Source organism: Cydia pomonella, chromosome 23 (genome assembly GCF_033807575.1).
Source record: "Cydia pomonella isolate Wapato2018A chromosome 23, ilCydPomo1, whole genome shotgun sequence".
NCBI classification, from domain to species: Eukaryota; Metazoa; Arthropoda; class Insecta; order Lepidoptera; family Tortricidae; genus Cydia; species Cydia pomonella.
Window position 1 is genome coordinate 2,450,622 of NC_084725.1, and position 25,795 is coordinate 2,476,416.

The 25,795-nt window shown below is 34.8% G+C and overlaps 1 protein-coding gene across 5 annotated transcripts in view; it reads right to left on the reverse strand.

Moving 5' to 3' along the window:
- LOC133530757 (nuclear factor 1 B-type) overlaps positions 1 to 22,074 on the reverse strand; it is a 94,916-nt gene extending 72,842 nt beyond the window's left edge. For 3 of the 5 annotated variants that reach the window (XR_009801372.1, XM_061868817.1, XM_061868815.1), the window contains exon 1: positions 21,100 to 22,071. Coding sequence is in view for 4 of the 5 variants with exons in the window: in XM_061868817.1 (XP_061724801.1) it covers positions 21,100 to 21,177 (78 nt within the window). In the remaining variant the exon portion in view is untranslated. Of the gene's footprint in view, positions 1 to 21,099 lie in introns of all 5 variants that reach the window. The other 2 variants (XM_061868818.1, XM_061868816.1) reach the window with 2 other exon arrangements.
- Between the last annotated feature and the right edge of the window lie 3,721 nt (positions 22,075 to 25,795).

Consider the following 25,795-nt stretch of genomic DNA (forward strand, 5'->3'; position numbering starts at 1 on the left):
ACAACGAAGTTAAACCGCTCATTACCATATGAATATACGTAATAGGCTTATAGCATTAACTGTCACTATTTCTATTTTTGCTTTTCCATTACAAACAGTATATATTAGGTACTGTACGCAGACTAAAACCGCAGCTTAAACGCACCCTGCGCCCTTACAACATACATATTTATCTAACCGGCCATCGAAAACTAATCGTATATCTCCCGCGTTAAGCGCAGCAGATGCCCTAACCAAAATTGCCGGCCGAGCTATCAATATCCAGCTAATTGAATATTATACAGTATGTGCCGAAAATCTGCCGTAATATGTGGTTTCCCTGCTGTTAGCGCAGGACAGCAGTGCAGTTGCAGAACTAAATTTAGTGTGCCTGTTTTAGCTTCGAGCTGGCGCAACGTCGCGTTAGAGGGAGATGGGTGATCTATTATCGGAAAAATTGTGGCGCGTAGACGTGAGGGCTTGGACGAAAACGTTGCGTCACGTTTGCCGTTTTCTTTGGGTAGTTTTTTAATTGGGGAATATTTTGTTCTCATTGAGTTAGAACAAAATGTTCTTACTAAGACTAAGAAGATAGTATCAATATCTATGATAATTAGTGTCAAATCGGGACGCGCTTTTATGTAAAACGCGTTGTATTGCGTTGCCGCTACGCGTGTTTGTTCTTAGTGACTGCTCTGACGGAGTTATAATACTTATAATTCTATAAAACGTTTTGACTAACTACGAGATAAGAAGATAGTACCAATTTTTATCATGTTTTGGTTTAAAATCGAGGCGCATTCTTGCTCTGGTCCCTATTTATAATATAATATTATTATACCTACCTATATAAGATGCTAACATATTAGCTACCTATATTTTAAGAGATGGTACATACATTAAAACGATTACTTTTAAATAGAAATTTAAATTGCTGAGCGGTGGTGGCTGAGTGGATATGACGTCCGACTTTCAATCCGGAGGTCGCGGGTTCAAATCCTGGCTCGTACCAATGGGTTTTTCGGATCATTTGATATTTACCACTAGCTTTTCGGTGAAGGAAAACATCTGCATATATCTGCGAAGAAATTCAAAGGTGTATGTAAAGTTCCGAATCCGCATTGGGCTAGCGTGGGGACTATAGCCCAAGCCCTCTCGTGCATGTGAGGAGACCGGTGTTCAGCAGTGGGACGTATATAGGCTGAATTATTATTATTATTTTATTATAAATTTTTAAAAATCTTGTCAAATTTTAGGGTTCCGTACCCAAAGGGTAAATATATTCCAGGAGGTGAGTATTGTCAGCTGTCTATTGGTAACTAATTTGTTAGCATCTTTATAATTCAAACGAACGACAAGAGACATCATGTTGTTGTTAAAGTTTCGCATGTTTTCTTTAGGTTATTTTTTAAATTTGAAGATCATTAGTACAAGATGTACTGCATAATTGTTCTCCATCGTATTTTCTCGGAGACGTTCGTATTTGTCATGGTACTTCAGTCAACCTCATTACTTTTTGTACTGAGACTGGCTAGAAATACGATGGATAATAATTATGCACTACATCTGTAACTCAATGACAATAAGTTTGTACTTATCTTATCTTCTAATTACCGGGGGCCCTTGCGGATACACTTCGACCCATAGGGATCTTTTGTGTAGTTGCCCCCTAAGGAAAGACCCATTAGCTACTCAAGAGCCTTTTTGACCATTTCCATGTGTCGGATGATGGTGCTTATGGGTAGCCTTTTGAATTCCTTTGGTTCCAGATAGCCTGCTCCAAAGTCTTTCATTCTTTGTCTGGCGAGGGCGTGACATTCACACATTAGGTGTGTTACTGTCTCTTCCTCTTCACCACTTCACAAGTTTGTACTTACAATTAGTTTATTCCGAATTAAACCTCTCGTGTTGAATAAACTCTCCTTTGGTTGGGCTTCATTTCAAAAATATTTGAAGAACTAAGATGTTTTCAATCTTACCGTAATTTTATTACTTAAATTTTACACTTTAAAATAAAAAAATTACTTTGTTAAAGTTATTTTCCTATTTTATACATATACCTATATCGTATTTTGTCACGCAGGTCCAGCACTTTAAAAACATTAAATAATGTATATTAAAAGTAAGTTTTTCCGAAAATTATCATTGAAAATACGAAAATGAGAGAAAACGTCCGTGCCGTCGGCTACGGGGACAGCGGAGCGCACCACGTCACTTCAAGTTTACGTTAGAATACTCTTTGTTCTTGTATAGCATATAATATATGAATTTATCGAGAAAAAAAACATAAATTGTACACTGTAGTCTTGTTAAATTATAAGGGTGAAGCGAAGCGCTGGTAGCCTAGCGGTAAGAGCGTGCGACTTGCAATCCGGAGGTCGCGGGTTTAAACCCTGGCTGGTACCAATGAGTTTTTCGGAATGTACGAAATATCATTTGATATTTAGCAGTCGCTTTTCGGTGAAGGAAAAAATTCGTGAGGAAACCGGACTAATTCCAATAAGGCCTAGTTTACCCCGTGGGTTAGAAGGTCAAATGGCAGTCGCTTTCGTAAAAACTAGTGCCTATGCCAATTCTCGAGATTAGTTGCCTCCAGGCAGGCTTAGGCTGAAGTTAAGCTTCAAATTCGAATAATAAGCTGCCAGTATGAATGTAACGGAATGTTGATAACATTCTATAACTCTCAACGATATATGAAATTATTCCAATATCCACTATTTTACATTCACTTTATATACTCTGGCAAGATAAATATATGATTTATGATTTATAACTTTGTCACTAGAAAAAGGCGCGAAATTCAAATTTTGTATGGGAGATCGATCCTATGCGTAAAATTTTCAAATTTGTAGAAGAATCTACTGAAGCTGGCTTGCCAAAGTATAACTGCCACGAAGAATTAATGTTGTAAACAATATCACCGTTTAAATAAAAACATTTTCAAAAGAAGAATGTTGTCAACGTTACATTCATACTGGCAGCTTCTTATTCGAATTTCAAACTCATTTGACGCTAAACTTCAGAAAACTCTTATAACTATTACAAATGCATTTCTAATTTAAACCGTATTTGTATGTAAGTAGAGTGTTTTTTAGAAAACCGGAATGTGTGAGATCAGCGGTACCTAACCCAACGTTTTCACTCGATTTATTTGTTGCCTCGCGACTGGCCGAAAATAAACGTGAAAACAAAATATACATTATCTTTGAAGCTTTAGGAGCATTCTAGTGTTTCGTACAAATCGCATAGTCCTAAAAGTAATTGACTATAGTCTGTCAAGCCTGGGAAGATGGCGCCACTTTATGATATTTAACAAATTTAACACATATCAGTGAAAGAATAAGGAAGGAAGGAGGAATAAGGTAAATGGCGTTCTAAAAGTTTTAATAATATGTCGAAAGATGGTAGTAAATTTACGTGGCTATAATGTTTTTTTTTTGACAATACACCTCTATTTCAAATTCTTGATAGAAAGGGTTATACACTATCCTCTTGAAACTGTCCCTTAAGTCGTCGTTAGTAAAATAATCACAATGTTAGTTATTTATTCATTCCACACAGCCCATTATTGAGACGGACCTGATCTATTAGAATTTCACGCAAACTGGGAATTCTTGCGCACATCTGAATGGTAATGCACTTAGTGTTGCATCATTGCTGTCATAAATAGAATGCAGCAAAGGTTAGCGGTATTACCTATTTCTACTTGCCTCTCTATCACTCTTCTATTAGTGCGATAAAGATAAAGATAGTTTATTTTCCAAGTAGGCATATCAATCAATCAATCAATCAATCAAATATTTATTGATAAAATATAAGTATTTTACATGTCAACACTTTACAGCTAATAGGATTACACATATTATTATTTATCTAATTAAAACATTACTTATCTAGGGTACATCATTATCTTGAGCTAATCAAAAATTTTAATTTATTTTAATTCAAATTATACCGACTATTTTTTATTCTTGCATTTAAATCACAATGCGCTTATGAACATCAAATAAAGCTACACGGGATCTAACCCTACACCTCTGACCCGAGAAGATTTAAATCCCTCCTCAATTGTAGGAGGGTATCCCAATATGGGACCGGCAAGAAACCCGGAAGATAGAGAGGCGGGTAACAAAATTTCAATTTTCGGTTTAAGCGATAGACCTAGGTACTTATATCAAAGTGTTGATTAACGAAGCGAGCTTAAATTGCGAGCTAAGGGACTCCGTTTCAGTCTCATACCCGTCTGACCGGCTATTCTCTTCTCTAAAAGTCGCATTTCTCAACAGAATCTTGTGGAAATTTGTAAGCAGGATCGATAATTACATAGATTTTTTTATCAATTCAGAGAGTTACCAACGAGAAGATTCTTCGTCAAGCAGGCCAGAAACGCAAGCTTTTGCAGACGAGCAAGGACATTCTCTGAGACATGTCTTTGCCACAACTGGTTTCATACATTTTGTATGGGTCGCTACTGGTATATTTATTTCATATAAATATACGCAAAGAAATCTTGTTTAAAATTTAAACGAAAAATTTTTGCTCCTAAAAGGCAGCCGCCATTAATGTGACGTCATAATAGCAGTAACAAAGAAACTATGGAAAGAAACGTCAAATGTGCAGTGGAAACTTTTCGCCGTTGTTAAAAATTAAAAACTTGTTTTTGCTACTTATAGTAATGTCACTCAAGAGAAAAAATGGTGGTCGGCATTTTCCATCACGTGACATACACACTAAAACTAATACGATTTTAATTTTTTCATTTGTAATAAATCTCATATTTTTATAACAACATAATATGAAATTCGTATTTCTTATGATAAAAATTATATAAATAACATAATTTTATTAATATATAAAAAAAACATTATTTAATTTTGATAGATGAAACTACCCATTTAAATACCGGTAAATCCCGGTTCCATTTTTGCCTGGTACCGATAATCCCGGTTCTTATAAACAGTACCGGTTCTGCAATCCCTATGTTGAGTCATTTAGGGTTTACTTTACATTGGACATTTCATACCAATAGAATTGATAACTATGTTAACGGCACCAATCATGGGACATTTAAGAGAAAATTTGGAGTATTTTTGATATTTCACCGACATCTGTAAAATTTCTACTTCTTTATGCTTTAAAAGTTAAATGTCCCATTCGTTCTTTATATTTTCTATGTATTTAATTAAAGCGACTGCAATTGGTTACAATATTATTAACCAATTAAAACTATGGTTTTTGCTCCAGTCATGGGATGTATTGTGTCATTAATTTTCAAACTAACAAATATCAATGAAAAATGAAACTTAAGCAGCTCTTTGGCTCTTGTTTATTGTAAAATGTTGCCAGTAATTAAAAACTGATGGTAAATACTTGTTTTATAGGATTTGTCTATACCATCCCATTACTGGTGCCTGTTCCATTATAGGGGTGTTTACTATAAATTAACTTGAACCCTAAATTGCTCAGCAATTAACGCCCATGAACGGAGTATTTACCATGTACAATCGCCATCAGTTATATCGGAGCAGCCGATATGCTCATAAATATCTAAACACGCCTCTATTGTTAAGGCGTTAGGTGCGTGTTCAGATATTTTTGATTACCTCGGCCGCTCCGATATATCTGATGGCGACTGTATATCTGTTTGTGGGAGCTTCTGACATTTCTGCACAAGCCATATTTTCAGAGTTGTCTGTTTTAACAGTACCTAATTTTAATGTGAGTGACCGTAATAGCTTGAAATTGATTATTTTGTGCTTTACACTTTGGTTTATCTTATACCTTTAAACGAGCAATTCTTGTATATATATATGTATATATATTTCTGTGATCTCGGAAACGGCTCTAACGATTTCGCTGAAATTTGGTATATGGGGGTTTTTGGGGGTATACAATCTATCTAGATTAGTCTTATGTTTGGGAAAACGCGTGTTTTCGAGTTTTCATGCGGTTTTCTTTCGACGCAGAATATAGTCGCTAAATTCGTGTTGCCGGCCACTGTCCGTCTGGTCCAGCGGGTGAAGACGCGGACTGATAAACGAATGTTACGGGTTCGAATCTCGCCCGGTGACTAACTTTTGTTTTTTTTATATGTTCAAGTTTATATATAATTTTTTAATTTTTATTGTTTTAGACAAGTTTAATTTAGTAAAAAAATGTAGTTAAGATTATCACCTATACACCACCATATTACAATAAATGGTTATAACCGAGCAAAGCTCGGTCGCCCAGGTACTGTTAAAGTAAAAAGTGGAAATTTTAAGACCTTTAAGCCACAGTGACAATATATTCAAGTAAAATCCATAATTATGACAATAATCTCGTGTATTAAACGCCCCTATAGTGGGCACAGGGCTCCTCTTATGCACGAGTCGAGAGAGTTTGGGTTATAGTCCCCGGAAGCTTATTTGAGACTTCACATATACTTTTGAATTTCTTCGCTGTCTCCAATGTATTCCTTCATTGAAAAAAAAATTGGTGTAAATATCAAATGATTACGTTCTTGTACGTTAGGTTCGACTTTTGATCATTCAGGCAGACAATGTTATTATTTAACTAGTTATCAATGAAGTTTGCGAGCTATGAATTACGATGTCTTAATACGTGCGTGCGACTTTCAATCCAAAAATCGCAGGTTGAACCCCCGCTCGTAGCAATGAGACCTACGGTAAATCATTCGCTTTTCGGTGAAGGGAAACATTGTGAGGAAACCGTAATAATCCCTAAATTCCATCCTGGGTGGCTTTGTCTGGGTTGAAAGATCAATCTGCCGTCGTCCTCAGATAGGTCGCCAAGCGAAGCCCCAGCTCCCATGAGCCGTGGAGAAAAATCGAGACACTGATTTAGAGGCCTAGGGCCCTTGGTATGGCGCTTAGAATTTGACTGGGCCCGAAGGCTTTGTGGACCTAGGTGGAAATCCGGCCCTGGAAAAGCTGGGACAAACGTGATGAAGATGCTCGCAAGATACGCTCTGTCTGACTTAGTGCGTATAGAGAGTACATAATAAATAATAAATAAATAATAAAATAAATAAATACGAGTATTATAGGACATTATTACACAAATTGACTAAGTCCCACAGTAAGCTCAATAAGGCTTGTGTTGAGGGTACTTAGACAACGATATATATAATATATAAATATTTATAAATACTTAAATACATAGAAAACACCCATGACTCAGGAACAAATATCCATGCTCATCACACGAATAAATGCCCTTACCAGGATTTTAACCCGGGACCATCAGCTTCGTAGGTAGGTTCACTACCCACTAGGCCAAACCGGTCGTCAAACATTCACATTCACACACACACAGTCACATTGGCGAATCAACGTTTGGATTCACACAAATCTGTTCACAACCTTTGTTATTGTAAAATTTTACCTTTAAATTATAACTTAGCTTATGGTGTATTTTAAAACATTCTAGGCCCCATTTATTAAACCGAATAAATAGAAACTGTATATTAGAAGCTCGTTTTCTTGGTAACTCCAGAGATATTTTGGGTAACGCAAAAGACAGTCAAAAGACAGTCATAGTACATAAAGGCCCGGAGACGTCAAAGAGGCCTCTTTAAACAGCTACATCGATGAAAGATATCTTGTCGTTCAGTTCACAAACATTAACAACAAATTAGTTCTCACCGTAGGCGTACCTTCCTTAGTCATACTTATTTATAACTGTCAAAAACACAATGACATTGACAGTGTACGCGGTGTCAAGGCCGTGCTACTGACATATGACAGTTGGCAGTGGAAATCTGCCAGTTGCCAAGTTGGTTGAATCGTTTTTTGTTTCGTCTAGATTCACGAAAATCCTTAAATAACATCATTCATTTATAGTACACTTAAGAGTAATGATGAACGGGTCGTTTTTTACAAAAAAAAAAACCATTATTTTTGCTCGCTAGTATATGTGTATGTGTCTAGGACAGGACCCTTTCTGAGCTGTGTCCGTTTTAATGAAAAATGTTTTGTTCAATCTTCTATTTACTTAAGGGCAATAGAAAATTTAAAAGTGTTTTTCTTATTTTATAACGAAATTGAAATTAGGTAATGGATGGTAAAGCGGGCGCAGCTGCGGCAAGGAAAATAAATATAAGAGCCTCGGTAGAGATTTTGTATCATTTGGCGTTGAAACTCTAGATCCATGGGCTCCAGCGTGTACTGGTAACGCGCAACGCAACTGGTGACCGAAGAGCTGGCGGCTCCCTCGCACAACGTACGTACGTATGGTACGGGTCAAATTTTCCTCAAATATATGTAATCTCATAACAGCTTACGGCGCCCTAATAGAACAGATATTCACATTGACAAATTTATTGACAGTTTTCCTCAATTGGTCGTTATACCAAGATGGCTTAACGACCTGTCTGGCCTAGTGGGTAGTGACTAGTGACCCTACCTATGAAGCCGATGATGGTCCCGGGTTCAAATCCTGGTAAGGGCATTTATTCATGTGCTGAGCACAGATGTTTGTTCCTGAGTCATGGGCGTTTTCAATGTATTGCGATAATTCCTCAACGACCTATTTTAGATTTAAGGTAGTTATAGTAATCCTCTGTATATATCCATTTTGTATATTGTACTTAATTATATATGACAGATGTCATATATAATTTAATACGTTATATAACCGGGGTTTGCACGCGCGAGTCTACGCAGAGAGCCGGAGCCGTGCTGAAAATGAATACCTATATAACAGATATAATGATGATTGTTTGTCTCTTTCAACCGCATGGTGTTAATAAGTGATACTGATTATATCACGTGGATAAAATCCATTCATAATTCATCTGCTGCAGCGGTATCATAGTCATATGTTTATCACCTGTCATGCCATGCACTTTCGCACTTTTTGTTAGAACGTGATTGGCATGGTGACAAATGATAAAGAGCCGACCATGTTAACCCTTTAGTATATAATTTTATTTAGCTTTAACAATAATATAGTACCTGGGCGACCGAGCTTTGCTCGGTTATAACTATTTATTGTAATATGGTGGTGTATAGATGATAATCTTACCTACATTTTTTTACTACATTAAACTTGACTAAAACAATAAAAATTAAAAAATTATATATAAACATGAACATATAAAAAAAACAAAGTTGGTCAGCGGGCGAGATTCGAACCCGTAACACTCGTTTCTAGCCGACCATTTTCTGCGTCGAAAGAAAAACGCATGAAAACTCGAAAACACGTGTTTTCCCAAACATAAGACTAATCTAGATCGATTGTATACCCCCAAAAACCCTCATATACCAAATTTCAGCGAAATCGTTAGAGCCGATTCCGAGATCACAGAAATATATATATGTATATATATATACATACAATAATGGCTCGTTTAAAGGTATAAGATTCTGTTAAAATAAGAAACGCACCATTTCGATACTTCTCTGAGGTTCCCACGTCACAGGCTGAGCCTAGTGGTGGGTTACTGCTGCTCTTGTAATGACAAATTCTTGAAATAAATAAATTATTTAATTACTTTAATACACTATACATGCACAAACAAATTGTATACATTTGGTTTCGTCTTTGACGTCTCTAAAAACTGGTCAGATTTTAATTTTAAACTAATTAAAACAAAAGTTATGGCCAGTAAACCAGTTTTTTGGCCTAATATTGTTCAACTTTGATGCTTGACAATAGATTAGATTAGATGATTTATTTCATGAAAGACAATTACATAATAAATTTGCATTGATGTCAAAAATATAAGAATTTCTGTCATGATCGTCAAAATAAAGTAAAAATGAAAATAATAACAATACTAATGAAATAAAATAAAATTATAGTTCCTATAAGGATTGTCAATACAATGAGAATAACAGTAATTAGATTAAATTAATTAGAATAAAACTAATAGTTGTGGAGTTAGTTTTCTAACGCTATAATTGGACAGTGATCTTACACTTATCTTTATCTTGGTACCGATCCTAACATACAAAGAAAGCACTAGATGGCTCGTAAATTGCCACGTAGTAATGTCAATACCAGACGTTTTGAAGCAGGTACGATAATTCCTATCTTCGCCTGTGTCTGACGGCGCGGTATCATCGATTATTATCAAAGGTATCTTTTTCGGTGTTTTAGGAAAACAAACGCATTAGTGTAAATGTATTTTTTAAACTTGGTTTGAATTATTGAATTATACCTCGTCGAGTATCTTAGTTTGGAGGTTTTTGCGACAGAGTTTTAACTGTACGAAACGTAAAGAGAAAGAAAGCTTCTATTTTTTGCTCGTATAGTATACAAATAACTAATTATTCGTATAAAATTATTTATCGCAGAAACACTTATGCCGTTAAAGTTTCCAGTTACGCAATTTTATATTGTAGTAATTGTCTAACCCATGGTCAGCCGTAAAAAGTATTAACATCAGCCTTAAATTGATAAAATATATTTCTTTAAAAAACGTGGTATTTCATGCTAAGCAACAGAAAAAAAACAAAATACTGTACCGGAAATGTTAGTCCCGAAAATTATAAAACTAAATCCCGGTTCTTTGCTTGGCTCTAAATCCCGGGAATCCCCTTTTTCGATTCCGGTATTTCCTTAGAGCAAACCCTACTCAACAATTAAAATCCGTGACTGTAGTGAGCTGCACAAAACCAGCATAACCTCATCTCGCTACCAACCAGCCAACTGCCGTAAAAAGTAAAACGGCAAGTTTTAATGTGACAAATAAACGTTAGGCCCGTGTGCCAAACCGTGTTGAGGCGCTGCCAGACCATCTGCGGCCTTGACATCTGCTCCATATCATAGGGAAGCATAATCTACTGAGATAGGACCATGTAATCCACTATAATGCTTAACTTATAACCTAATCCACTAAGTTTATACGTCGCTTGGGCAAGAATTTGCATTATGAAAATCGAGATGGATCTGGCACATTATCTGCAGAGGTAAAAACTACCTACGTACAGTTTTAATTGCATAGGTGCAGTGATTTGAGTACTCCATCTAGTAGGGTGAGGGCCCTGAGGTCTGGCGTCCGGGCTATCCGGGGATCGGCGTGAGAGATGTCCGAAGTATATGAGAACTAGGTCCTGGCATAATTGACAACCGGCGTTTTATGCGTAGCTCTTCCAATATGGACTTATTAGTACGCATAGCTGTCCAAGGGGTCCGTAAAAGCCGGTGCCAACACATCTCAAACGCATTGGTACGCTTGATCAAATCTGCTCGTTTAGTCCATGTCTCACAACCGTAGAAAAAGATTGGGAACACCAGAGTTTTCTGACTGTTTTTCCTGACCCTGCCTACGAAGCTGATGGTCCCGGGTTTAAATCCAGGTAAGGGCATTTATTCGTGTGATGTGCATGGATATTTGTTCCTGAGTCATTGGTGTTTTCTATGTATTTAAGTATTTATATATTATATATATCGTTGTCTAAGTACCCTCAACACAAGCCTTATTGAGCTTACTGTGGGACTTAGTCAATTTGTGTAATAATGTCCTATGATATTTATTTATTATTTATTTATATAAAAACACGCCCAAATCTGATTCTAAACTCGCAAGAACTTTCCACATCAACACCTAATACGTCATACACGTGAACACTTAACACTTAATACGCAAACAGGATACATCCTAACAAATACAACGTCGGTTAGAACCTTACGTAACTTAACCAAGTTATATCTTAAGTGTCGAACGTTGCCCAACTTTCCCCAACTTGTAAGCCCGGGATCGGGGAGAATGGGGATCATTGGATCAGGGTTGTTCAGCGTTTACATACGTTTAGACACTTGCGAAGAAAGTTGTCGATGGTGGAAATGGTTGTGGAAAGCAGCTTGTTACAGAAAATTCGATAAAGTGAATTAAATTAGTATTTTTTGCTTAAGAAGAATTATTTGGCCACACATATTTTTTTTAAACGGTCTAAGTGTAAAAAAATGCTGTTTACCTAAACAGCATTCCAAAACGACCTCTCAAAAAAATTTAAGAAAGCAATTTTATCTATATACATAATTCATATAAAACCATTTCTTAAATCTAATAAAATATTTAGTGTACGTACCTTGCAGTCATTTCTCCGTGAAATAAAGATCACTAATTGATAAGAATGCCGCTGGCGACGTAATAAATAAAAGATCAGGAAAGTCAAGTGAACGAGACGACAAAATTATTATTTATATCTGCGGAAGAAAAATATTTTCCGCTGTCCCTACTTCCGATATCGCAATACGCTTTTAGCAAAAACAAAACGCTATCGACGTTCGAATTTTAAATATCGATGTTCCAATTTTTAAAAAGTCGACGTCCGTATTTTAAATATTTAATCTTTGGAACCAACGGACGTTCGCCTTGCAGCCGCAAATCAAATCAATCCAATCCCGCAAATGGAGCCTTTGCCTTCTGTTAAAAAAAAGATTAAAAAATAAAAACGTGCAACACATTCCTGGGGTTAGTGCATTCGGGAATCATGCACTTACAAATTTAATAACTAACATTAAGATATTAAAACAAAAAATGTTACGTGAATCAATATGCAGTCCAAATTAAACTGAACGCATTTTTATGCTTCGATACTAAAAATTCAATCTAGTTCTGACATTTTATGCTACGGTTACCGGTTCCGAATTCAGTTCAGTTAAAGTGGCTTTTAAAAATAGAATCGGCTGGACTGATACAAGCTTATACGGGATAACGTCAGATATCGCGCAACCATAAAAATATATAACCTGTATACAATCTACTGTTTATTTGTGGTCTATATTACAATGTTAAAATTAATTCTTTGAAGAAATATGAGCGGCAATTTGACAGCATTCAACGTAGCGTGTGACAGAACTCTTGCGTCATAGACAAAACAGATATTGATTCACATAACAAGTCTAAATGCATATACTCATGTAGCCTAGTACAGTATACATCACATGAATAGGCAAATTATATACAAAGTGTATGCATTTGACTTCGTATAGACAATCTGATCTGAGCACACAGTGTAAATATTTCTTTTTTTTTTTTCAAATCAGACTGTCTATAATAAACATTAACATAGAATAGGGGTTAGAATATCAACATTAACAGTTAGTGAAAAACATTCAACACCGAGAGTGGCAAGAAAGAGTGAGAAAGAAGAAACGACATGAGGTAACATCGAGTATATTGTAAGACATCGATGCGACGCGGCAACTGCCGCCGGGTATTCTTGTTTTTTTTTCTTTTTTCATTGTTCTTATTTTGAATTCGTCTAGCAATACTCTAACGTGTTCCGATTTTCATTTGTTTTTAGTTTCGATAACTTTATAGTTCAATATGAGTTTCTCGCAGTGGTAGTTTTCAGTGATTGATTTTATTCGTTTTATTATTCTTCACTTTACATTATTTTTGTATTGCGTATTTGAATTGTTTTTGTTTACTTTTACAAATTTATCCTGTTTTTTATATGCGCTACTTTGGTTTTATTGTGTTTTCAATTGTTATTTAGTCTTTTAGTAAAGCTTTATTTTTCGATTTAGGTTAGTGTAACAATATTTAAGCTACATACTTTTATGTTCTGAACAATATTGTTTGACATATGCCAAATTTACGTTTAGTGTTAGTAATTAAAAAAAACACTGTTTTTATTTTCTTCAGACATAATATTTTTTTACTTTGTTTTCACAATATTCGTATTATTCCCAATTTCACATCGCCTAGTATTAGAATACGATAAAAATAGATCAAATCATTAATAAGATTATCTATGGTTTAATTGGTTTAGTTTCTTTTTGATCATTTTACCCATTTCTTAACTTTTAGCAATAAAGGAAATCCTTTAGTTCCGCTACATCAATTTACTTCGTTTTTTAAGATTAAAGTTATTTTAGTTGGTCTTATCAAATCTTGCAGCTTCATTTGACAGTATAATTATTAATTAATATATACGTGTTTTTTTTTTCTATATATTATTAATTTTAACACAAACTCATCATTTGTATTCATAGCACAGTAATCCATTATTTTTTTGGTCCCTTATTAATGGAGTCATACTTATTCTTTATTTTTTAAAAGTTTGAATTAAGTTTCTGTTTTTACCAATTCCAATTTAGGCAAATTTGTTTTGCAATTATCCTATACTAATTCATAATATGTTATAACAAATATATAAGAATATTATATATTTAACTAGACCACTTTTTCTATATTATGTTTCAATACATACAAAAATACCTATCTTCTCAACATTTTATCTTTTCTCATTTTACATTGAGATTATAGTTTGGCCCAGAACTGTCTCATTTCAAACATAGACAGAGAGAATCATACTGTCTTTGTCTAACGCTAGTACTAGCATCCAAAAGAAAGGGATGAGTATATTTTCCCTGGTTCTTACTGACTGACAAGTTGTGTTTGCCATACCACAAAGTCCACAAAGACCACAAAGTTGTGTTTGTAATCGAATTCTAAAGTGTATTTTTTAGATTATTATGTTTATAACACCAATGAAAACAAAACAGATTCCGATCTTTCCCGGATTACTTCGTAACCAAACCGTTCAGTTTCCTTCAGTCAGCATTCATTTGTTCATTCGTTCCGCCTCGAAGCGACATAGCCGAGCCAGGAGCAGCATTCAAAGTTAAATTACTATCTTGATTTGATATTGACCAGTGCACTAGGTGCACTGGTGCTGCCCTCATTTCGTCGGCTTTTCTACGTAAAATCTTATGGAGTAAAATTAGTTCTAACGGCTGCCGCTTGCATTCATGTTTGCCATTCCATAAGATTAAGTGTGTTTGTGACAATCAGCACCACTTCTCCCTCCACCGACTTCGCACCTTGCCAATACCAATACATCCATTACAAATAATGAAAAAAATGTGTACGTTTACAATTTTTGCCGACCTTTACACAATGCTTGCCTATGAGGAGAAGGTATTATGACATTTTCATAATAACTTATAGTTAATTATGACTTATTAATTGGATTAATTATTAAATAATAATAATACGGTGGCGTCGTTGATCAGGTCGCCACTTTCCCGAATGAAGGTTGAGGGAGGCGATGGCTGAGATACGCGTCATACTCGTGAACGGGTGCTGTTTGTGGAGACTGGTCTGTTTAAGCTAACTTTATTGAGTATATAATGACAGTGAGACACCTCATTCGGTTGTCGTATGTTTTTTTTTATCCTAATGAATGTTTTAATTGTACGGAATTTTGACTCTTAGAGACTCTATACATCTCTAAGGATAATTTGATAAAAGTCATTTAGTTCTGACATTTAGAGATATTTACACCTCTAAATAACTTTAGTTTTTTTTGTATGTTTGTTTTTTATTATTATTATATTTTAGTTATTTTTTTATAATTGTATTTTATACTTAATTGTTCATGTGCTTGTTTTTGTTTGTATGTAAATTCCATGTTAAAGTGTAAAAGTGCCCTTGTGGCCTATTTGCTGAATAAATGTTGAAGTTGAAGTTGAATAATAATTCAGCCTATATACGTCCCACTACTGGGCACAGGCCTCCTCTCATGCGCGAGAGGACTTGGGCTATAGTCCCCACGCCTGGTCCAATGCGGGTTGGGGACTTCACATACACCTTTGAATTTCTTCGCGGATGTATGCAGGTTTCCTCACGATGAGCTACCGAAAAGCTAGTGGTGAATATCAAATGATATTCCGTACATGTTCCGAAAACCTCAATTAAATGAAATTAATTAATAATTATTATTTAAAAATAACAAATGATGCAGTTCTCGCAATAGAAATATCTAAGAATATAAATGAAGAGGAAATGAAAATACCAATGAATATCAGATCAAGATCAGATTTTTAACTTTTGAATGCCGCACTAGGCCCAGATGTACCGGTTTTGTTCTTGAGAATAGACTAGACTGTTTTTTTTTTTTTGTTTCAGCATTTTATAGAGCAAAGGCAATGCTGATACTGCCGATACGGTCCATGTTGTTTTGAGACCAACATTTATCATTAAATTTATTGATAAATGACATAATAATTGTTTTTTTTTCTTGATATTGTTTACCATATTCTTCATTTAATTCTTCTAACATTTAATAAATATAATTAAAATTTTAACACACCGCTAAGTTACGGTCATGGGTTTCCCGACATGTAGCGGAAATGCTTCGTAGAGGAAAACAACGTGTCGTGTTTGGCGCTGAATGGGTTAAATAAACAAAAACACCAGCCCCGCTTTTTAAACCATTCGAGAAATTTCCAATCAAATAAAATTGAAAATTAAATTAATCGTAAATAAACAAATCTAATCAGCATTTTTAGTCCACTAGATAGGTACAAAAAAAAATCCAGACTTTAGACCTTAGACGCTGATTCTGAAACGCGATTGAAGATTTTTTTTTCTAATGTTTTTATAATTATAAGTTCATATTTCATCATCGTTAATTAATATTTACTTACTGAACACTCTTTTTTTTTACAAAAAAAAAATCTAAATGCATTTTCTTTATATTACATTCATGGGTTATGTACGCCATGCAATATAGCTTATTTTCTGTACTTTATTTAGATAAAATCTACAAAATTGTTGACGGCGTCTTTATTTGAGGCTCGAGTCCTTTCGAGTTTAAAATAGACTCAATAAACGGCTCGACTAGGGACTTAAAAGACTCACGGCCTGATTTGAAAAATGATTAAGACACGTTTAAGATCGTCGAATAATAAGAAGTCGAATCAAGTTGCTCAGTCAAAACGATTACTCAATAATGTTTGCTGCTGCTTGCTGTATGTACTATTTATTTATTTTTTGCGACAATAAATGACTTTTTTTTTTTAAGATCTTGGAAAGATCTTTAAAAGATCGATAACTAAACGACATGTCAAAATTGACGTTTAATTCGACCCCGCTGTGATCCCAGTAAGATCTATCTACGATATTTCTAACGTCAAAGTGACATTGGCTGCCCGAATCGAGCTGCTTCTGTCAATTATACGACATACAAACGATATCTAAATGAGAACTTATCTACACCAGAACTTATAGTTATCGTATCTCATTCTTCGAATCGGGCCGTCAGAATCTTTTTTAGAGCAAGTCCCGTAAAAACAAGTCGAGTTCTTCAAAAGATCTGAGTTCCTACCGGGGTCAAACACATTTTAGAAAAAGGTCACTTCTGTGGAATATACAATTAAAGTTAACTACTCTGGTACATAGATATCCCGTTCTTCGTATTTGAGTCTCAAGTACTGAAAAAAGGAATCCCGCCAGTAAATGTGCCGCGTAAAAATTTGCATTGGATTCCCTTAAATTTGCGATGTCTACAGGAGAGACGCAAACAAGTTTTCTATAAAATTTGTATGATTCACCAATACTTAACGGCTAACTTTAATCCAGAGCTTTAAGGATAAGGTCTGCTAACCTCCACTTAAAGTGTCTCCATTTCCACAATCGGACATACTGCTGACTCTGCAGCTGAGACCGGGTCTATGAATTTAAGATACTTCGCATTTTCAACTTTATTAACAACGACTAAAGTCGCATTTTGAACTTAGGTGTGTGGCTATTTCCTTTGCATTTTGTGTAACTTATGCAAAGTCTTATTGGGATCGTTTTTTGAAATTTGAACTTTGTGTAGATTGAGTAAGGTTGAGATTAGGTTTGGGTAGATACTGTTTAGACTTGCTAAAGGTGTTTTCGTGCACTTTAGGTAATTTTGTGCACAATGCAACTTGAGGACCCGATTAATTGTATAAGTCTATACTTTTATCTTTGATGTTATTTAGTTTTATTAGGATTGGTACGCTTCTAATTTTCAAACTAATATTTTTAATGCGAATAATTTTACAATAAAGATTTTTATCAACGGACAAGAAAACAGTACCCCTAGTGTAAATTTGAACGTGACGTACTCGTTTGCGTTAAGTCTCATTTTGTATGGGTTTTTGAACAGCGCGCCAAGCGGGACGTTTTGGAAAGTCAAAAATCTCATACACAATGACACTTAACGCAAACGCGTACGTCACGTTTCGCTGTTGAAAATATTTACACTAGGGGTACTGAACACATGTTAGGTATTAAATATAGACACGGAAAGTGCCCAAAATATGTATATATTACTTTAATATAAGGGATTATTTATATTTAAGGAATAAGTTCGCCTTTGTACAAATGTGTGTTCTTTCCTGTTTTGTTTTTTTTTTTGTACAATAAAGTGTTTAACTACTACTACTAATATAGGCAATAAGGCGTGTCTATATTTAATACCTTGGCTGTACAACAGGTCCCAAAGTAACTCAATCAAGCTGATGAATGATGGGAATGATGTCCCACTGTCTACAGTGAAAGAATTTTAATACTTAGGGTCAATAATCAGCAACGATGGTAAAATTGATGGAGACGTAAGCCATAGAACCATAGTAGGCTGGATGAAGTGAGAGCAGTTCACTTGAAGTAAAGGGTAAATTATATAAAATCGCAATACGACCCGCCCTACTTTATGGACCCGAATGCTGGACATCAACAATACGTTCAATAACTGCATACAACAGAGATGCGCATACTTCGCTGGTTAGCTGGAGTCACCCGGAAGGATAATCTGTAACGAATGTGTAGGAGGCAGTTATAAAATCGCTCCTAATGAAGAAAAGCTAGGAAAAGAGAATACGCTGGTACAGTCACTCAATGGTCTTCGGATCACATGGTACGAGTAGCATTGGACCAATGACGAAACGGGGCCGTGGACGTCCTGATACTTGGCTGACAACGGTCCAGAATGACCTGAAAAATGCAAATATTGACGACGGAACTGCAAAAAATCGTGTGTGGAGAAAGAGGACAAGAAGAACTGACCCCAGAAGATGAGAAAAGGCTTAGGTAGAAGAAGAAGAAGAAAAATTATCAACGGACAACGAATTTTAAAGTGAAAATATAACTTCTCGCCTTAAATCTGTCTCATTAAATTTCAACAAAAATTCAAACCTAGCGAATTGATGTTGCCACGTTATGAAATCTTAATGTAATAACTGTTTTCACATCTCACATATCTATTATATTCAGTTACGGCATTTTTATATTATTTTTAGTTTTATTGATATATTTTAGCTTGTTTTACGTTTAATTTTATTTGTGTTGTTATATAATGTCGGTTTTTTATTTGTATTGTGTTTCCGACTAATATATTTATGAAATCAAAGAACATGTTAGATGTTCATTTTGAAGAAAAACGTTATGTACATGTTTTCTTTAGCTGATTTTTGAGCAAGTTTTTGTTAGATGTTGACTTTATAAATGTACATTAATTAATTATAACTCTAGTTGATCATTGTCATCTCGTTTAATTTACATTTTGTTAAAGATTACTTAAACTTTTTTACATAGGCATCTTACTTAAAACTCTCAAAACCAAACAGATGTTACAATCTAAAGGAATTTCCTTGATTCATGTTTAAAAAAAGTGCTTAATTAATTTTGTTTATAGGTTAACATCATTCGTTACATTCCTATTTCGCAATTATACTATTTTGAAAGTCGTTTATAACCTATTATATGTAAATATTATTTGCTAATAGATGTTTGTCATATGGTGTAGCACGTTTGCTTTTTATTTCACTACATATATATTTTTTAGAAAAAAATCCAGCATTTTATTCTTGGCTTTTGGGTCCCCAGCAAGCTCTGATCTCCATACAAACGTAGTAACGCTCTTATTTTAAAACGACTAGCTAAATTGCTCTGAATATTTTTATTTACAATAGGATAAGGTATAAATAGGGCTGTAATTTTTATGTAGCCTCAGATACTATAGTTAATGTTATAATATTTTCATTCGAAACTTGTTTTTCCTCTATTTCGGTAGTTTTATAAGGTGGAGCAATATAAACTTATTTCAGTCCAAGATTTACCGCATGTCATTGTACGTGCAAATTTTCATTAGAATCTAACACGTAGTTTTAAAATAAGAACGAAACTCCGTTTGTATGGGAAGATGAAATTCGGCCGAGATTGCCGGGGACTCTCAAAGCTCATGTTTTTATCAACTATTTTCTTACTTTCCATCAAAGCAAAGCTAGTTTGGATAATTTTTACCTCTATGTGTCTAAGTACTAATGTATTTCAATCCTTGTCCAAAAACTAGTCATATCCTGCAGATCTCTTCAAACATTGAAAAGCTGGCAGCTTTGGCATAGCTCACATCCACAGTGAACCATTTAAAACACCTTTACTAAATTTATACCATAGACTGTATAATTTCTGTCCTTGGAAAAAAAAACTAAATTCAAAAATGGAATCACGTGGTCGTACCCGCAGCAGACATGAATGGGCGTTATGCTACTCTATGCCGTATTTCGCCTGCAGTTTGCCTACATCTCCACACCATATCGATTTACCATCCACCAAGCCATCCTACAAATCAAACCTTTTATTTAATCTTGTATTCATTTCTTTATATAGAAATATCTATTTGGTAAGACACTAGTAGTACGTAGTTGTTTTGGAATGTAATTGTAAATTTTGATCCGTCATTCATTTTATAAACACGTGTTTTTTCACTTGACAATACGCTGATTCCTTTTTCTTTTTTTGCGGAGGAATGTTTTAACAGTTTCAGTTTTATTTTCGGCCAGCGTTCGCCGTTCGGTTGAAATGTAACTGGCCGGTTTTAGAATAGTTTTGTAGCAAAGAGAAAAGATGTTTATCAACATTTGACTATATGAAAATTGAATTCTTTTTAGAATAGTTTATACTTTCGAAATTTGATTATGAATTACTTATATCAGGGTTGTACAAACAGTTATTTTTTTATAGGTTTTATAGGTATTTATTGATTTAATATTGCAAAACAATCAGATTTTGATTTTTCATTTCTGTGTAGATATTTTACGAATATTTGATAAGAGGTTTCAGTTTAAGTATGATTTATTATAAGATTTAGTTAGAATCTTTTTAATGTAACCACGTTGTTAGTAATGCGATATTCACGATTTCCGACAAACATCAGCTCTAACGGAAAACTATTTCACGTGCAATTCAACTTCTCCTGCGATCGATCTGTTTACCATCACTGTACAACACTCAAATTCAAAATCCACTCGCAAAAATACCCCGGCGGCGGCGCGTAAGCGACATTTAGCCACAACATCTGTTAATATGATTGTTAATTACATATGTTGTTGTTAAAATGTAGCCACCTGTCCCGAGGAGGGCGCCTGGAGGTAGGTAGCTACGTCGTCAACCATACAGGCTCGCGGTAGGTCGGGGAGGAACATAATACGCTAAGGCATCGCGTGCTGCCTCCGCGGCGGGCCGCGACAGACTGGCGAGAGGGATCGGGACGCCCCGCCCCGAGGGTAGGGCTGCGGCGGGAAATGTTTTGGGATTTTTCATTATTGTAGCTTATTGGTTGAATTGTTTTATTTTAGTTCACGTTTTAATATTTAGAGAGTTTTATTATGATTTATATTTATACCACACTCTTTACTAAGCTAAATACATTTAATGGATATTTTAGTAATTCAATGACCTAGGATTTTTGTTTTACCCTTAAATTCAATTAAAAGGTTTGTATGGAAATGTTGATGGTGTTTTATGTATAATGTTCTTGTTTACTTGAGTATAACCTATAAAAATTATCAACTGGGTGGCAAATATTTAAAGTTTTTAGGAGACGAGTTGGTTGAGAAAACTTTTTATTTATGCAAAATATTTGAAGTTTTGATTCTTAAGGTAAGGTACTTAATTATAATAAAGCAATATTTATTTTATTGGCACATTGAATATTTAAATATTATTGTATATAGCTTAATTACATAGTGCCTTTTGCCTTAACTGCCTTGGACTAAACATTTTTTGTACGTCATTAACAAGACAATAAACACCAATACACTTAAAACATGTAGCATATTTATTCATTTAGACATCTAATTCCCTGACCACAATTACCAAATGTAAAAAAAAAAAAAAACAAAAAAAATACAAACTATTTATATTTTTTCACGAAAACTCACAAAAATTATCCAGAATTTTTCCTCATCGCCAACCCTACGCCACTACGTCGTAATGCATTCGCGGCAGTGGCTGCGTCTCGGCGCCTCTCGGACCCGATCGGTACGCGTTCGGCTCCCCTCGGAAAGCTCTTTCAAATTCGGAACACAGGCATGACATATCTGTATCCGATACCCAAGCGAATTTCTACTTTAATCCCAAATGCTTAAGATTGAAATTGGGTTGCCAATTGATTATTTCAAGTGTTGTATTTGACTTTTGAAATATCCTAATTTTATTGCATTAGCGGTAATTGTTTTCGACTCTATCGCTTTGTGATTAAGTTCAAATTTGTCTAATTATGGTTTTCAGCTGACGCGTTTATAAATGTCGCGTTCGCGTGTGTGCATGTGTGCGTACGATTCGAATGGTTTAGGCGGACTTTTTGAGTTGAATACTAATATTTTAAAATTGGAATTGATTTTTTTTTTTAAGAACGAACTACCAACAGTTAGGCAGTTAGTCCCTGCTTTCTTAGGAAAAATCGTTTAGCGTAGGTGTTAGTTTTCGAGCAAACCAGAAATATCAGAATAAATACGAGTAAGTATATATACGATTATTGTGATTGAAGATTAAAAGGTAAAAAATTCTATAATATTTATTTATATTTATAGCACATTACATTGTCTTTTTAGGGTTCAGTACCAAAAAGGTACAAAAGGGGCCCTTATGGTGCGTCAGTCCGTCTGTCACATTGCTAAATATCTCGAAAATATATCAATTGTTTTTTTTTTTTTATTATGGAAAATGCCCAATATAAAGAGGGGGCAAAATTTCAAAGTCTACATACTAGGTCAAGTTTTGAAAGGGCTCAAATTGAACATTACATAACAATTTTTTTTTGAAGTGAAAACTTCTTTAGCGTGTGCACTTTTTGTGATGGGGAAAAAATGTTAAACTCGCGTCAGGGTCACGTGACCGTCAGATTGGAAATTCGTAAAACGGACACGTGACATCATGGTGACGTGCAAATTGAATGTCATCGAAGCCTGGTTACTTTTGAAAAATCGTATCTCATTCAAGTGTGACATTTTATTTTCTTAATAATCAAAGTGCTGTCATAACGGTTAAAGAGGTTTAATCTTTGTTAATTGTGTTGTATTGTATCTTTGTGTTGTTGGGTGTCCATGATTGTAGATACTCAAAGTTTTCCTTAAATATCAGTTAAAAGTTAAATAACAGAAAAAAAGCGTGATTGTTTTACTTAATATGATGGTGAACGATTCATTAACATTTACTGATTGTGTAGGCTGTAGTCCTGCTCACGTCTCATGAATTACTCTGTAGGTATATGTTATATTTAACACTAAATTTCAAAATATCTTCCACACTCAAATTTATTTAGGTAGGTATAATAGAGAATCTCTTTTTATAAAACTGCTACCTACTCAATTTCTCCAAAATATCAAAATAACACAACGTTAATATTCAAGTTTTCACTTCTGCCGGCACTCCCGGAGTGCAAACCGATTTTTTTTTTCGTAGTAAAAAAAATGACTTATGAAGGAAAATATGAAAAAATAACATTCCCCCCCCCCCTTATCTCCGAAGTTTAAGAATAAAAAATCATGAAATTTTTACATTTTAATAACATTATCATAAAGATTACAGGAAAAAAAGCGGCCAAGTGCGAGTCGGACTCGCCCAGGACGGGTTCCGTACCATTTATGACGTATTGAAAAAAAACTACTTACTAGATCTCGATCAAACCAATTTTCGGTGGAAGTTTGCATGGTAATGTACATCATATATTTATTTAGTTTTATTATTCTCTTATTTTAGAAGTTACAGGGGGGGGACACATTTTACCTCTTTGGAATTGTCTCTCACAAATTATTCAGTTTATAAAAAAATGATATTAAAAACCTCAATATCATTTTACCCCGCACATATGGATTTAATAAAAAAAAATTGAGTTTCAGTTCTAAGTATGGGGACCCCTCAAAATGTATTGTTTTTTTTTTCTATTTTTGTGTGAAAATCTTAATGCGGATCACAGAATACATCTACTTACCAAGTGTCAACAGTATAATTCTTATAGTTTCGGAAAAAAGTGGCTGTGACACGGACGGACAGACAGACATGACGAATCTATAAGGGTTCCGTTTTTTGCCATTTGGTTACGGAACCCTAATAAAATCAGACCTCTATCTTAATAACTCTTTTTTTATAACAAAAAACATTTTATAATTTAATTTGCAAATTAATCCCATTTGCGGGTGTTTATTATAGTTGAAATTGATATAAGTTTACACTAAAGATACTTCCTTTTAAATAAAACAAAAATGATTGAAATCGGTTCACATGATAAATAATTATCCCTGAAAAACCAACATACATACAGATCGCGCAAATTAGTTACCCAATTTGCCCATAGATGGCGCTGTACACAATTATGCTAATAGTATACTTCTGGCCAAAAGTCTTTCGTGATTATAGTTACATGAGAAAATCGAAAGTTTGTACGGGACCCTCGGTGCGCGAGATAAACGAACTCGCACTTGACCGTTTTTTTTTTTTTAATAAAGAATAACATTAAAAAATTCTATCAAAATCATAAAATTCAATAATGAAACTTAAACGTAAAATTTTATTCTTGAGATTATTGTAGTCTACATTATAAAAACATTTTTGCCATTTTCAGTATACTTTAACTAGTTTAAGTGCACCCGTAATTTTGTGGAAGAGATGGTGTTGACTTGCGCGCGCTTGGGCCGCCGTGGCCTATAAAAGTGCTAACCCGCCGCTTACATCAAATGATAATCCTCCACTACAGACCTAAGAATGGCTAGACTTTACCCTTAAATATACAATGTGTTTGTGCACTTATAGGGAGCGTGCATGAACTGTAGGAGGCAGCACAGGAGCTGTCAGATTTTTGGCGCGAAGCGTAAATGTGATGTTTACTGTTCCGATGTAGCCCTCAAGATGGCAGAACCTACTATGCACAAGAAAACAGTTGACGTGTAAATGTGCATGTTTATGGTTCCGATTCAGACCACATGATGGCAGACCCTCCAACGCGCACGGTCCCTATAGTGGAGCCGTTAACCACGTATATCACGATGAATTTCATCGACAAATCACCCCCCATACATATGTTTTTTCTCAACCATTTTAAAACTGCCGAAGGTCTTGTTTGGACTCGTGTAACTTGTGAAATGTTTTAAGTAAAGCTATCATTTTAATGTCAACTTTTAGCTGATATCCTGTTCTATCAAAGTACAGATCAATGACCTCGTTTTCGAAAAAATATAAAATTTTTAAAAAAAAAGTAAATTTATGAAGTCCATTTTTATATTTGTTATTAATTATCGAGTAATTGTTGAAGATTCTTTATGACATTTATGCTTCCAATTTATGCCCTAATTTATAAGCTTTCGAATGATTATTATTTTTTAGATATGCGATAGGTAAATGCGCAGATACATTAACCAAGTGCAGTAGTGTATGACACCATAAAACTTTATTGGGGTGGTATGGATATGATTATGGGGCCCAATACATTCCACGACTCTTCTCTTTCCGAACAGACTCTAATAAGTATGTATGTTAGTATGAATCAAATCTTGGAAGCTGAATTTAAGCCACTTCTCGATTTCCGACTGAGCTGAAAATTTGCATACATATATAAGTCGGGTGACAATGCAATACGACGAAACGTGCTGAGAAAAGATATGCACTGCCGTTTGCCCTTTGTCTCGTCTTGGCGGGGGCATGGCCGTGCCCCCAGATATTATGGCACCATCGAGCTGATCTAATGATGGAGATAGGAGGTGGCCATGGGAACTCTGATAAAACAACGCGACCTAATTGTGTTTAAAGTTTTTAGAATTGTCTAGA